Here is a 15,513-nt window from a genome sequence, read left to right as displayed (position 1 = left end):
ACTGTTTATAAATCTTGGGCTTTGCTAGATAAAGCAGATATAAAGTTGGCACTTAATCCTTGTTTCTAAACATGTCCGGGTGATGTCATTTTGATTAATGGATCTGATGTCAGTGCGTGTCTTAGTACTGATGTTGGGGATTAGTTTGGAGTCTGTCAATTTCTCATCTTGGGGGGGCTGTCACTAGACACTCCTAGAATTGGAGATACCCAGAAATCTGACCTGCATTATATGAAATGGAAAAACTACACAAATGCAACGTTGCTGAAGTTCTGTGACTTATGTGCATGTGAAAGTTATGGTTCCCAGAGCAATTGTACCTTGGATACGTTGCACATACATAATGTTTATGCCTTAATATATGTGTGTGAAAATGGAGGATTAGAATAGATGTTCAGTTATAGCTTGAACTACCACTGTCTCCCTCGTGAGAACTTAATTTGTAGTGTACGTTCTGTAGAAACTGTACCTCTGAATTTCCTGAGTTCTGTGTATGTAAAACCTCAACCATAATATTAGAGTAAGACTATTTTGCTTTTACCTTCCTCTTACAAACAGAAACTTGAAGCACAGGCTCATTGTATCATCCTACCAGCTAATCTTTTTTCTCAGGCAATTTAAAGGGTGTTGTAGGAGAGAGGCTAGGAGGGTTTCCAGGATACAGATGACCTGTCAGAAGGGTTGAGAAGACACATTCAGTTGCCACATGCTTAAAATGGCTTAACAAATTTTCCTCACTTCCATATAGGGTGACCAGGTATCTGCTTTTCAACTGGAACACCTGGTTGAAACGGAACCCTGACAGTGGGAGGTTTCTCCACCCCAGGAAGTTAAAAGTCCGGTCGGTAGTGCTAAGGCAGGTTAGTCCCTACCTGTTCTGGCACCAGGCTGCACTCCAGAAGTGACCAGTAGGTACAGTTCCTGGGGGGTGGGGGGGCATGGGGATCCACACACTGGCCCTGCCCCGAGCATCGGCTCCACATTTCGGCCAATGGAAGCTGTGGGGAGGGGGGGGCAGTGGGCGAGAGCAGCATGTGGTGCCTCCTTCCCCCACCTAGGTGCTGGATCTGCTGGTCGCTTCTGGGGCCCAGCGTGGACGGTGCCAGGGCAGGCAGCCTGCTTTAGTCTCAGTGCGCTGCTGACTGGGAGCTGTCCGAGTTAAGCCTGTGCCCCAACCTCCTACCTTTCCAAACTCAGAGCCCCCTCATCCTCAGCCCCACCCCAGAGCCCTCACCCCCTCCTGCATTCTGAATTGCTTGGCCCTAGCCTGGAGCCCCCTCCTGTACTCCAAACCCCCCACCCCCACACACACCCCAGCCCACTGCCTCAACCCTCAGCCCCACCCCCTAGCCTGGAACCCCCTCTGGCACCCCAAATCCCTGGTCCCACCCCAGAGCCTTCAGCCCCTCCCGCATCTAACTCCCTGCTCAGCCCAGAGCCCTCTCCCTCTCTCACACCCATAACCCTTCATTTCTGGCCCCACCATGGAGCCTGCACCCCCAGTTAGAGCCAGCACCCACCCTCATGCCCTATCCCAGTGAAACTTAGTGAGAGTGGGGAAGAGCAAGCCACTGAGGGAGGGGGAATGTAGTGAGTGGGGGTGGGGCCTTGGGGAAGGGGCGGGGCTAGGGTGCAGTTTTGTGCAATTAGAAAGTTGGCAACCTTACTACCATAGGCAACTTGTAACTGCCAATAATGGGGGAATAATATTAAGGTTGAGGGGGTCATGTGACCACCCCACGTGTCACCTCTGTTGCCCACCCATCTGCCCTTTACATGCTCCCCTACTTGCTGTCCTGTCCTCACTTTGCCCCCTACTGCCCTGCTGCTCCTCCATAAACCCCTGCCAGGGCATATTCTGCTTCCAGTGCTGTGTGGAGGGCCAGCCCCTCGCGGGCGCTCAACACACCTGCAGCCTGCCTGGCAGGTTCCTTCCTCCCCTGCTGCCTCTGTCCGAGTCGGTGTCCAGGGAGCTGTCCAAGAGGAGTCAAGCCCTGCATGTGCCAATGTCTCCTGGAGCCCCAGCACAGGGGAGCCTCCCCATCCCTCAGATAAGTGCTGGAATTGGGAGGGTAAGCAATTTCCAGCTCAACCTGCAAGGACTGGGGAAGGAATGAGCTCTGCAAAGACATGGGCCACTTCTTCCTTCCCCCCCCTTCATGGCTGGAAGCAGCTCCCATCTTTTCCTGCCAGCACAGTGCTGAAAGGCTGCTGCTGGCCCCCTTCTGGTGTGAACCCTCCTTGGCAGAAATCTGGGTGGGGATGGGACATAATGTGCTTGTCTTCCCTCCTCCTCCCCCTATGCATCATCTCCAAAGTTCTAATTGAAGGCTTAGAATGAGCATGACTTCCCAACCATAATTACAGTGATGTTACAACATACAGGGCTTCCAATGGAGAATCATGCTAAGGCTTTTTTGATGTGGAAGGAAAGGTGATGTCAAAATTCTTCATGTCAACATTTAGTTCAGTGTGGGTTTGTGGGTAACTGTTGTAATGCTCTGATTCGAGAGCAATTTGTGGGACTCAGAGGACAGAGTCTTTAAATATAAAGTGTTGAGATCTTTCCCAGAGAAACAATGGAACATGGTCTGTCATGTCAAGGTAGCATCTGTGATCTTCAGGAAATTGCCCTGTAGCGAGCATGTCCTAGTAGATTACCCTTATGTTAAAATAGCGTGGGTCGGGGGGGATTTTGGTAATGTTTTACTAAACTCAGTCAAGCTCAATGTTCCATACAGCTTTGTTACTCCTGAACTTTTTAAAGGTGTTTGAGAAGGGTGTAGGTAACTAGCTATTGAATTCTCATCTCTTTCCTCCCTTCCCCATTCAATCCAGAGATTGGTGCTGAGTTTTTTCCTTTTTCTTTTTGCAGAATTACTCGGTGATGTGCTAAAAGACCAGCCACAGGAGGCAGATGGAATCGATTCAGTAATTGTAGTGGATAACGTTCCCCAGGTTGGACCAGACCGTCTTGAGAAACTGAAGAATGTTATTCACAAAATCTTTTCCAAGTTTGGGAAAATTACCAATGAATTTTACCCAGAAGCAGATGGGAAGACAAAGGGGTGAGTAATGAGAACTCCTGTTGTAAATGGGATTGAAACATTGTTTGAATGCTGATAGACAGACATTTGTGGGCTTAACTATTTTTTCCTCTTCTGATTATCACTGTCCCAGTTTTCAGCTCAATGAGACTGTTAAGGTGCCTGGAGAGTAGCATATTTCTCTTTGGGGTTTGGAAACCTAATATGGCAGATCAGAGAATGTAATTTGTTGTCAAATTATTCAGTATATGCTTCTCAGAGTTGTAGGGCTGGAATAATTCCTTTGGGCTGGAGGGCTTTCAGCTCAGTCAGGATAACATTACATAACAAATCCAGGTACCTTGAAAATGATTTTCTGTGGGAATTACTAGGTCCTACGTCCACTGTTCCATGAATTCTGGCTTTTTCTAAGTTACAGACTTGACTCCACTTGGAAAGGAGGAGTTTGATTATAATTTTGTTTAAGTGGAGAGCTAAATTCCCTCTAAGCTGCATGGCCACACAACAGGCTATCATAGGCTGTGCAGCTCCAGGGGCTTGGACTGGAGAGGAGAGAGGTAGAGGGTATGCAGGGCCATGGCCAGGGGGAGACGGCTCTCCCCTGGCCCTGGGGCAGCCTACATCCCAAATCTGTCATCTTTGGCCCCACCCCAGAGGCCACACCCCCAGCCGGAGCCCACACCCCAACCCTCTGCCCTAGCCCTGAGCCTCCTCCCATACTCTGAACCCTTCAGCCCCACCTCTGCACATCACCTCCATATTGGTGCACATGACAAAATTAATTCCGCACATGGATATAAAAAATTAGAGGGAACATTGGTGAAGAGTAGTAGTTGTGGGCCCAGAACATCTGAATAAAAAGTTTTATGTAGCACTCTGAATTTGCTCACTTCTCAAACATGTCCTGCCATTCTAATGGGAAGAGCTGCTTACCCATCCACCTGATGGTAGCGCTTATTGCAATTCTGCTGTGTGTGAATATGCCTTCAGAATCTGTTCCATGCGGTTTCAAGAAGGCAGAGAAAAATTTGTTCCAAATCATGTATATACGATTAAGAAAAATACTTATCTGAACAAAGTGGAGATTAATTGCCTTCTCCTTTACCAGAAATGGCAACTTCTTCATTCTTGCCTTCTGGATTGAGTACTAGCTTTCAGTTAATTCACCCACCGAATGGCTAATGCTGACTATAGGCAGGTTGCTACTGAGTAATCACACTTATCTCATTTATTTTAGGTATATTTTCCTGGAGTACATGTCCCCAGCACATGCAGTGGATGCTGTGAAAAATGCAGATGGATACAAGTTGGACAAGCAGCACACTTTCAGAGTCAACCTTTTCACAGATTTTGACAAGTGAGTGTAGCCATCATGTTCTCTTGTCTTTATTCATAAAGACCATGTTGTGGCCTACTTCTGATCAAAGGCATCTGTAATATGTGTAACTGATCAAATCACTCTTCTAGATACATGACAATCAGTGAAGAATGGGACATCCCAGAGAAACAGCCATTTAAAGACTTGGTATGTTTCTTTTGTTTATTTGAAAGATTAAAGGCATATGTTATGTGAAGCTTTGAATTAAAATATTCCACGTTCTAAAACTCTTTATTGCTGTGGCATTCATACAAAAAATACAGAACAAAGCTATGTTGCTTTCATAATGACTGCTGCTACTGTATCAGAATTATCTTCCCCATGATGGAGAGCTGCAGCTCATCCAAAGAACTTGCCATAGTTCTTGGGCAAAGAGGGAAATGAGGAGGTCCAGATATTTCAAATTGCTAATGTGTTTTTTCCAAAGTTTAAGCTAAAATAGCTAGAGAATTAAATTTCTGAAATCTGACTTGTGGCTTTTAATTATCTTTGGTTTTTTAGCATGTGCTCATAAAGTAGAATTTTTATCTTGGAGCATGAATATGGTATTTATGAGAATTTTACTTCCTTAGCTCCTGACTCTTTTTTTTCTTTTTCTTTAAGGGGAATCTTCGCTACTGGTTGGAAGACCCAGACTGTAGGGATCAATATAGTGTGATCTTTGAGTCAGGAGACCGCACTTGCATCTATTGGAATGATGCAAAGGAACCAGTCGCAATTGAAGAAAGACCAGTGAGTGTCCCTGAAAGAATAGTTGCATATTCCAAATGCAGTATGATCATTAAGGCTCTGAAAAAATGGTGAATTCAGGAAACAGGGCAGTAGTGAGATGATGATGATCTTGTTCAATTGTTGTGTGCTGGGATGTGCAGAATAGCGTTATAACACTCACTTTCTTTGATAAAAACAACTTCTCCTGTTCAGAGTATTTTTTTTGTTTGTTTTTAATCTTCTAAAGGAGATAATGTCATTCATTTAGAGGCAGGGTTGCCTGTTTTAGAAAGGAAATAAAGTTGAATGTGAACTGAGTTGGTCTACTACTACCTTGCTGTGATTTCAATTAACCTTCCTATCCCTAAATTAGGGATGATTATCATCAGACTAAGATGTTTGAATCAAAAGACCTAGATGTGCAAAATCAGAGTTTGACAGATCTCTGCTCATCACTAGTGAGTGGGAGTTTACTGCTGTCAAGTGCATGCTACTCCCTAGCTCCTCTTTATTGTGTGTCTGCTGAGAGAAGGAGCACTGAAGATTTGTGGTAGGCTCAGTACTAGAGGCAGTCCATCACCAGCAGCTCACGTGTCATCTGCTCTCAAGCCCAGGGAAGACCTCAACATGATTTTTCTGAGGACAAGGAGCTCCTCTGTTATGGTTTAGGGGAAGGCAAGAAGTAGAGAGAAATTGATTTTGGGGGTGGTGAACATTATTCCAAATCATCAGATGCTTATTAACCAAGGTTCATATAGAAGATGCCTTTTCCCTCACACTAGGTGAGGATCAGGAACTATGTTTTGTTAGGAAGATTAGAACACACCCTTCCCAGTAGTCAGAGAGCAAGTGGCATGCTGAGCTTCTCATTAGCTCTGGACAACGCTGAAGGCTTCCTACTACCATCCACCTCTAGCTCACTAGTTTTATTGTTAGTGAGTGTTTGAAACTTGAAGTTTCATTCAAAGGTGTTTTCCAGGAAACATTCAGACTAAGGAAATAAGAACTGCACTCCAGTCATGTTTAAGCTTGTGTAAATGGTGGCTGCTGGATTACTTGAGGGGGGAGTGCAGCTACAAACTGCACCTACTGAGAGTCTTCTGAATGTAATTCAGCTCTGATGTATACTGTACACCTTACCTGCAGCGGTGGACGGAAACCTATGTGCGCTGGTCTCCAAAAGGTACTTACCTGGCTACATTCCATCAGAGAGGCATTGCTCTATGGGGAGGAGAGAAGTTCAAACAGATTCAGAGGTTCAGTCACCAGGGCGTACAGCTTATCGACTTCTCACCTTGTGAAAGGTACGGTATAAAAGCAGTTTGAGAGCACGCCTTAGGGAACAGAACACAAAGCATGTTTATTCTGCCTTACCTACTTTTAAGTATCATGGGTTTTCAATCTTCATTTCTCTGCTGTTTGGAATTGCTGCCTTTTTTTCATTAAATATTTTTAGAATGTTTGTGTGTATCCATAATTCTGTTTGACATGACTTTCTATGTTTAAGTTGGAAAAAGTATTTAAAGAACACAATCCAGAGTAATGATTGACAATATTTAGTAAAATCTTCCCCATTGACTTCAGTTGGTCTGGTACAAGCACCTTAATACACACACAGATGGTATCTTTGAACTCAGTCAGCGATGCCTGTGAGTTGAGTTCTGGTCTTTCAGCATCTTCAGGGGTTGTAATTTTCAGATGAATAGTTCTTCATGCTTTTTTGTTTTATGATGGTATCTGTGGAGATTGTCAGGCAAATGGTTTTGTGAAGCCCTCACCTATTTTTATCTCTTGTGAAGCTTAAGCTTCTGTCTTGTGTTTATGAATGAAAAGATAGACTTGTTGGGAGTATTTTGGTTTTAGATTTTTATTGTAGTTAACGTGCCTGGGCTCTTAATAGGAAAACATGTTCCTGTCCTGAAAGTTCCCATCTGGTAAATTCTTGTTTCCAGGCCATCATGTTTTATACTGTGTACCTCATTAGTTGTCATACATTGATGATGTTTCCCCTTTACAACACCCAGGTGTGGTGGGTTTCTTGCTTGAATTGGGTGGTTTTTTGGCTAGAGGAATCCAGAGGCAATACCATAGTTTGGATGCCTAACACCACCCCTGACACATCTAGGTACTGGAAAGAATGCTGGACCCTGCCTGGGAACACTGATATAATCAAACAGTGTGTCTAAATGCTGGCAAAGCTTCATTCCGTCTAGCTTTTGAAAGAGAGAAGATTCTGTCCTCCTAGAACATGCAGGAACACAGTTACACTGTGGTACTGCTCCACATCTCCATAGTAAATGCTGGTTCATGAGGTGGGTGAATAAGGCTCTCCACTACTCTACTCCTAGAGAGTTTCCCCTCGATTAAAAGGGGTGTGTGCGTGGCTATCTAATACTCAAGCCATCCCTCAACTCCCTCACTAGTTTTGTGTAGGGGTAGATTGGAGAAAAGTGTACTCTACCCGTTCCTCAGTTCTGGCTGTGTCCTCTTTCAGTGCATGCCTCTTGAACTTTGCTTAGCAGATTCTTCTCACAATTAGACGAAAGCATATTTGTGCTGAAATGATCATTACACCATGTGAAAAGTGAAGCTAGTCATTTTCCCTCTCCCCTTTTTGTAGGTATTTAGTGACCTTCAGCCCTTTAATGGACACACAAGATGACCCTCAGGCCATAATCATCTGGGATACCCTAACTGGACAGAAGAAGCGAGGGTTCCACTGTGAAAGCTCAGCTCATTGGCCCATTTTTAAGTAGGTTGGGTAACAGTAGTAGAGGAAAGAGCACACTAAATGACTAGCCTCTTCTTACTAGAGGGGTAACGTGATAGATCTGATGCTTCGTCTTACTCTTATTTGTTCAGGTGGAGTCATGATGGTAAATTTTTTGCCCGAATGACATCAGACACCCTCAGCATCTATGAAACTCCTGTAAGTGCGTTTTGACATAAAACCTGCTTTATGTCAGCTGTACCTGAAGTGCTGCTTTTTTTTATTTTGAAGCTAGTTACTGCTAAAATTTGTTTACTGGAGAGTCAGATATTTCTTTTAAATACCTATTAAAGGATGAGAAACTCACCCTCTCGTCTTGCTCTTTCCTTGGGCTCCAACATCCCCACTGTTCAGGGGTTGTGGTGTGGTGGTTTTTTTTTTTTTTTTTTGTTTTCCCCCTTCCTTAATTTTCCACTGGGGTAGTAAAGGTTGGAAGGAAGTAGATGAGGAGAGCAACTTAATTTTTTTAATAGAGCATAGAAAATATAGTCTTACAGTATCATAGTTGTTTATTACTTCCTAACTTTTGTCAGCAGATCACTATCAGAAACCCCCCCCCTAAATCCATTAATAGAACAGGTTGTAAGCAACAGTATTTCCATTTTCCAGTATGCCGTCTCCTCCTATTGCATATTTTTAATTTGTAAGGTTATGGTGACTAGGTGGGTAATGCAAGAATTAGGATTATGGGGATGAGTGACAAGTGTTTTATACTATATATCCAGATAGTGATGAAATGGGGACATTTCCCCACCTCCTAAGGGTGTTAATTTAAATAACCTACCTATGTAAGTATTTCTAACTTGCAAATTTGTGATTTTTCTCTTTTTGCAGTCCATGGGTTTGCTGGACAAGAAAAGTTTGAAAATCAATGGGATAAAGTAAGTTTATTCTCTTGTGAAGCGTTCTGCTTTCTTTTGTTTTATTCTTGAGATATTATTGTGTTAGGATTCTAGTATCATGGAGTTCAAGGCCAGAAGAGACCATTAGATCATGACCTCCTATCTATTGCAAGCCATTGCATTTCACCTGGTTATCCCTCTATTGAGGCCAACAACTTGGGTCTGACTAAAACATATCACCCAGAAAGGCATGTAGTCTTGACTTGAAGACATCAAAAGAAAGATAATCCACTTCCCTTGATGGTTTGTTCCACTGGTAATCACCCTCACTGTTAAAATAAACCATATCTGTGTGCCTTATTTCTAATTAAAATGTTTTTACTTCAGCTTCTGGTCATTTGGTTCTTGTTGGTCCTTTCTCCACTAGATTGAAGAGCCTGTTGGTACCCAGTATTTTCTCCTCATGAAGATACTTATACAGTGTAATCAATTTGCCTCTCAGAGAAAAGCAGACTGAGCTCTTTCAGTTTTTCTCATTATAAGATGTAGTTCTGGGTGGAGAGTGTTAAATGCTGTTTCCCAGAACATCCCCTCTTCTTAGGTCATGGATCAGCCTTTCAGCCTGATAGCTATTTGCACCGAAAACTTTGCATTTGTGTAGTGGTTACACAATGAAGAATTAATATCTAGTCCAGAACCATCTGCTTCCTATATTGGTGGTCAGCAGTAGGAGTCGTTAATCTGTCTTTTGCTTAGGAAGATGCCTATGTCAGTGTGTGGTGGCTATCAGTCAAATAGAATAATATTACTCTTCAACTCTTACGCATTTGGTGCAGTAATTGAACTAATACTTAGAATTTCAATAGGATAGCATGTTTCTTGTCAATGTTTATACTTTCCTTGATGATGATCCTGTTGTGTGTTCTGCGTCTGAGGAGAAACTACCTATGGGGAAGAAGTAAAGACATCTGTTTGTTACTACTTCTCTCTTTCCATGCATTGGTGACAGTTTGTGAACTTAGCAATGATGCCTGAAATATCTAATTGCTTGATGATCTAAGGACCTAACTTTTGATGTTCCTGCTACTGTTGGCAAAATGGTACTCCCTGATGAACCAAAATGCATTTAACTCAAGTTAAGGATATTACATCAATAAGGGGATATCTTGTCTGATATTTGGCCTTCCATAGTCTTAAGTAAGAGTGCACTATACTTTACCTGCTGGCACTGAGGTAGCTAGGCTTATTGTATAATTCTCTATATGATTCTCATCATAATTCCTAAAGAAACGACTGACCTTTTTTCACCTTTCCAGGGTTCCAAAAGGCTTCTCAGAGAATGGGGACCTGTGAAGTAGCTTCCAGAACAAGGGAGCTAGAAATTGTTAAAAGTACACTTCTCTCCTACATAGTTTAATGGGTTGTCTTTTTGTAACTCATTTTATTAACCTGTCTCCCAAATCACTTGGGATTCTGCAGTATGAGATGAGGTACTCTTTCTACCTTTCCTAGTTGTAAATGTATTGCTTCTGCATCACTCCTTGTCCACCTGTGAATGGCAAATCAAACCTGGGTTTTCTGCAGGGTCACCAAACTGGTCCTGGTAAATTTATTTTTAATCATTCTCATTGCACTTGAATTTAGAGTTAGAATTCCTGTCTGTAGCCTAGCTTTAGTATCAAGCTACCTGGGAACTGATTGATTCACCATAACGTATCAAATTCAATGCAGAATGCTGTTCCTTATGTTGTTTGCAACATATCTTTAACTGATTACTAAATTGGACTTTTTTTTAATGAAATCTTGTCTCCTTCTTTTCAATCCTGTAGGGATTTCTCGTGGTCTCCAGGGGGTAACATAATTGCGTTTTGGGTGCCTGAAGACAAAGATATCCCAGCAAGGGTGACACTGATGCAGCTCCCCTCCAGACAAGAAATCCGTGTGCGGAATCTGTTCAATGTGGTGGATTGCAAGCTGCATTGGCAAAAGAATGGAGATTATCTGTGTGTGAAAGTAGACCGGACTCCTAAAGGTACACAGGTATGTGCTTCCTAGGTGTATTCATAAAACTGCTTCTGTCTCTGCTTTGGTTTTTGCATTTCAATATGGATTGATAGAAGTGTGTAAATTCATTACTTGGTGTCAAAACGCTTTCATTTTTTTCAGTTAGGTTTTTAAGGGCTATGTGTGAGGTGCCATGGGCACTTAATGAGCATTGGACTTGACATCACTATCCATCAAGGTTCTGCAAGATCAATTAAAGTATGCCTGTCTTATTTCTGACCCCCTTCTTTCAGCATTTGTTGTATTTGTTTCAGCTGGTTTTGGTCCCACAGGTGACGCTGCATGCGCTACCATACGTTTCAGTCTTCTTGAAATAGTCTCAACTTCTGTACCAGAGAGAGCCTTTTTTGTTAACACACAACTTGCTGAAGAAAATCCTATTTTAATAAAGGTGCTGTTTAGAAATAAGTGATCTTTCCGTGTTATCTTCCACCCTCTAAGGAAATGAGCACCAAAGTGTCTAGATTTATTATCTTGAAGTACTAAACTAGACTAGTTGCATAGTCATCCTCTTAGTCCTGTATTAAAAAGACTTTCTGTACAATTATTATACTAGATACTTGACCTTTGTTGACTTTCACAGGGTGTGGTGACCAACTTTGAGATCTTCCGAATGAGAGAGAAGCAGGTCCCTGTGGATGTGGTAGAAATGAAAGGTAAATCATGGACCTAGAGATACATGTGCTAGCTATTTTGCTGATGATGTGTATTTATACGTACAGTTTTCATCAATGAATAAACTGACACAATATTGTGTAAAGTGCTACAACTAATGGCTCTTAACAGATGAAGGACAACTGGGTGGCAAAATTCTCTTTCTTTGCCCAGCTATTTCTTAATCTAAAAAGACTGTCCGGCAGACTGTTTTTCTGCTTCAGTTGCTGTACTTTAACAACGAAAGAGAAGCTTCCCTAGTGGAAGACTGGTGACTAAGTTTGATATTTACCTTTCTGTCTGAGGATATTCTGTACCAGGCTGGAGAAAAGCTGGAGTATGTGATTTTGAACACCCCATAAGCATTTGTCTGGTTGGCTCACTAGAAACAAAACCGTAGAAATCTTAATACCAAATTGCTCATCATAGTGGATGTTCTCTTTTGCATCCAGGATTTCTTCAGTCCTATATACAGTAACTGCTTGGAAGTGAAATTGTGTAGAGCATGACTGACTTAACTCAAGAATTTTCTCTTTGTACAGTGTTGGGTTTTGACACTTGTTTACATCTGTTACAGAAAGTATTATAGCCTTTGCCTGGGAACCAAATGGAAGCAAGTTTGCTGTATTGCATGGAGAACCTCCCAGAATTTCTATCTCCTTTTATCATGTCAAAAACAATGGGAAAATAGAGCTTATCAGTAAGTAGAGTTGACAGCAGAAGTACAGGTGGAAGAATCTAGGCATTAAGCACTTTACATGATGTTTACCCTGTAGACTTCTTACAGTTGCTTTTTCATAGATTATGATACTTCTGGGCCCTGGCAGAGGGCATGGGAGGGAACATGTCTTGAGCATGCTGCACTCCACCTGTCTTGGGCTGGGAGAACAGCCCTGAGGGCAGAGGTGTCAATTTATTCTGTAGTGAGGGCCAGATTACCATTTTATTCCGAGTCTGGGGGTTGGGATTGAAAAGTTCACTGGTAAAATATTAATCTTACAGCCTTGCCTGACTGCAGAATGTTCCCCTTTTGCTGGCAAAGTTAAATACCACCTTTCTGTGACAAGGCAAAAACTGCATTTTTGAAACTTCCTTTCCTCTCTCCATTAATTCACCACCTCTATACTTCCTTCCCAGTATCTTAAGGATTTCCTCCCTTTCTCAGTTTGGACATTTCTCTCCTTCTCCCTGCCCTCCATTTTCATTTAAGAATGCCTTATATTGATTTAACTTAAGTCTGCAAGGAATCAGCTTAAACTAAATTGTGAAAAAGTACTCTTTTATGCCAAAAGAGGTATCCACATAAGGGGTTGAACCAATTTAACTACATCCATTTCTAAACAATTTTAGTTAAATTGGTACAATTTGTCTGCTAAGGCTTTGAGGATTCCTGATTCTCCCTGTCTGCACATGCACTTTTTTGAATGTTTGATCATCCCATTGTTTTCAGTTTAATCAGTGAGAGCAGATCCATGTTGGATTTCATCCTTCCAATTAAAATACTACTATAGTAGATATGTTGCTTGTTAATTGCAGAGCTCAGAGGTGCCTTTTTGTGGACTCTCTGGAATGCCTGTCAGTGTAGTTGCTAGTAAGCTTCTTGATACCATTGGGTGGAGACTTCCATTCTTTTTATGTTGGCATAAATACAAATTCTGTTTCCTTTCAGAAATGTTTGACAAGCAGCAAGCAAATACGATATTCTGGAGTCCGCAAGGGCAGTTTTTAGTATTGGCTGGCCTGAGAAGGTGGGTATCACTACTTGACATTCTGAGTGAGGTCATTTTAAGTCCGTGTAATGTCTCAAAGATCTTAAAAAAAGGTTGTCTTCACACTACAGAGTAAAGACATCTGTAAGACAAATAGCCAAAATCTTAACCGTCTGTCAGTTCTATGGTAGAAAACCTGCTTGTATTAAGAGGATTATCTTTGTTTGAAACAATCTAATTTTGACATACGGTAATCTGTCAGTTGGCCTTTCCAAGGTCTACATGGATTTTAATTTGTTTGCAAGTGATTGAGGTTTTTCTTGAAGATAAATTTACCTGTTTGTAACGTCTACCTATTTTCATATGCATCTTGCCCTCTTCTGCCTGAAATTTAATTTCCTGAAGTAGCTGGCCTCCTTATAGCAAAGGTAGGTAGTGCAGTAGATAAGATAACACCTCTTGTTCTGTGGCTAACGGAAAATCCATTTTTATTTAGTCTATAAAAACAACTAATGAGATGCCTGTGTTTATATTGGCTATCTCTTCTGCCATCATATAAGATGAGGAATTAGGTTATTTTAATCTCGCCCACGATGTTGTTCTCTTGGCTAAGTTTAGAATTCACTTCAGCTGTTTACTTCCTTAGCTTAAATATAAAGATGTACTTATTCAGGGAACCCCTCAGATTTCTCCCCCCCCCAGCAGCAATACAATGACTTATTTTATAAGCATTTTCAAAATCTCAGGTAAAGTAACAGGACTTTTTGTGGCTTAAATATAACTAGGAGGCCCTGTCAATTTTGGTAAATCAGTCATAGCATTTTAAAATCATCTTTAATTTCATGGTTACAAATATTATTTAAATATTAAATGTCTTTGTCATAAATCATGAATATGTATTTAAAACATGTAACGCCCTTAAGTCAGCATTTCTCAAACTGGGGGTCTGACCCAAAATAGGGTTGAAAAGCTGTGGGGAGAGGGGGTGATCAATATTGCCACCTTCTCTGCTGCCTTCACAGGCAGCAGTGGAGGAGTAAGGGTGGCAATACCATATGCCGCCATCACTTCTGTGCTGCTGCTGACGGCAGCGCTGCCTTCAGAGCTGGGCTCACGGCCAGCAGCTGCCACTCTTTGGCCACCATGCTCTGAAGGCAGCACAGAAGTAAGGATGGCAATGCCGTGACTCTCCTACAACAGTCAATTTCACAGTCTGAGGTGTGTGTTTTCATGGCTGTGAATTTGTGAGGGGCCTAAGTATAACTGATACTGAAGGGAGCAATCACTTTTTCCTCAAGTCTGTCTTCCTGTCATATAAGATCTCAAAGTTAGGGATTGCATTCAGGTCATGGCTTCTTAAGGTAAAGATTTCTTGTATGTCCTTATAAATGCCCTGTACATACCATTTTTCCTTTTCATTAACCATACTAATGTTAGTTGTAACTTTCTTAGACCATTCTGTTAGCCAGTTGTTTAAAATCCTTGGATGTATAAATGGGAATCTCTAGTAGGAGTAAGGATGTTTTATCACGTCTGTATTTGGCACTGGTGTGACTGGAATACAGTATCCAGTTATGATATGCACAGTTCAGGAAGGATGTTGGAAAAACTGGAGAGGTTTGAGAGAAGAGCCATGAGAAGGATTAGAAAATTTGCCTTGTAGGCATGCAGCAATTCTCCAAAAAGCTATATTTTTAGAGTTTAATGTACCCATCTTACATACACCCACATCATATGTCATTTCAAAGCTTATGCTATGTACGTTTAGCTGAGGTATGAAATGGAGGTGTCAAGTGGTGCTGTAAGCCTTAGGCAAGATGAAACAATGGAATCCAAAGTGAGTGTCATCCTGTGCATAGTTCCAGAAACATTGCAACACAATTGACTACAGCTTTTAATGTTTGTTAAATTCAACACCTTAATGTAGTGTCTATTGGTCAAAGCTACCAAATGAAAATGTATTAAGACTGTCATTGGATTTGCATGGGTAGTATTTTTTTTTTCTCCAGAAAAGATTAAGCTTTTTAGCATGTGGCAAAAATGGTGAATATCGGTGTTTTGCAATATACTAACATGAAATGTTCTCACATCACATGTTCTTAATTGTCAAAACATCTCTCAAGTGATTATCATAGTTTTCTATATTTTCAGTTGAAACTTGCTGACCAGATCAGTCTCTCACTGAAGATTGTGCACCAGTAGGAATAGATTGCATGCCTACAGCTTGTGCTGCATAGTGGGTAGACAGAAATGCATATGAATTCCTAATGTAATGCTTCTCCATTTGTAAGCTTTTGTGTCTACTGTATAGCACTGAGTCTGCCTGGTAGAAGGTTTT

The 15,513-nt window shown here is 41.7% G+C and overlaps 2 protein-coding genes across 2 annotated transcripts in view; one reads left to right on the top strand and one right to left on the bottom strand.

Annotated features, from left to right (window-relative positions):
• Nucleotides 1–15,513, bottom strand: part of MRM2 (mitochondrial rRNA methyltransferase 2) — a 338,368-nt gene that overhangs the window by 59,401 nt on the left and 263,454 nt on the right. The window lies entirely within an intron of this gene.
• Nucleotides 1–15,513, top strand: part of EIF3B (eukaryotic translation initiation factor 3 subunit B) — a 33,062-nt gene that overhangs the window by 8,843 nt on the left and 8,706 nt on the right. Inside the window, exons 2-13 of the mRNA XM_050966308.1 lie at nt 2,876–3,068; nt 4,285–4,404; nt 4,515–4,572; nt 5,029–5,157; nt 6,283–6,440; nt 7,757–7,888; nt 7,999–8,065; nt 8,741–8,787; nt 10,578–10,788; nt 11,396–11,468; nt 12,044–12,166; nt 13,136–13,214. Coding sequence (XP_050822265.1) covers nt 2,876–3,068; nt 4,285–4,404; nt 4,515–4,572; nt 5,029–5,157; nt 6,283–6,440; nt 7,757–7,888; nt 7,999–8,065; nt 8,741–8,787; nt 10,578–10,788; nt 11,396–11,468; nt 12,044–12,166; nt 13,136–13,214 — 1,390 coding nt within the window. The remainder of the gene's footprint in view (nt 1–2,875; nt 3,069–4,284; nt 4,405–4,514; nt 4,573–5,028; nt 5,158–6,282; nt 6,441–7,756; nt 7,889–7,998; nt 8,066–8,740; nt 8,788–10,577; nt 10,789–11,395; nt 11,469–12,043; nt 12,167–13,135; nt 13,215–15,513) is intronic.

The sequence above is a fragment of the Gopherus flavomarginatus genome, chromosome 9 (genome assembly GCF_025201925.1).
Source record: "Gopherus flavomarginatus isolate rGopFla2 chromosome 9, rGopFla2.mat.asm, whole genome shotgun sequence".
Taxonomy (NCBI): domain Eukaryota; kingdom Metazoa; phylum Chordata; order Testudines; family Testudinidae; genus Gopherus; species Gopherus flavomarginatus.
This window is presented reverse-complemented; position numbering and strand designations above follow the sequence as displayed.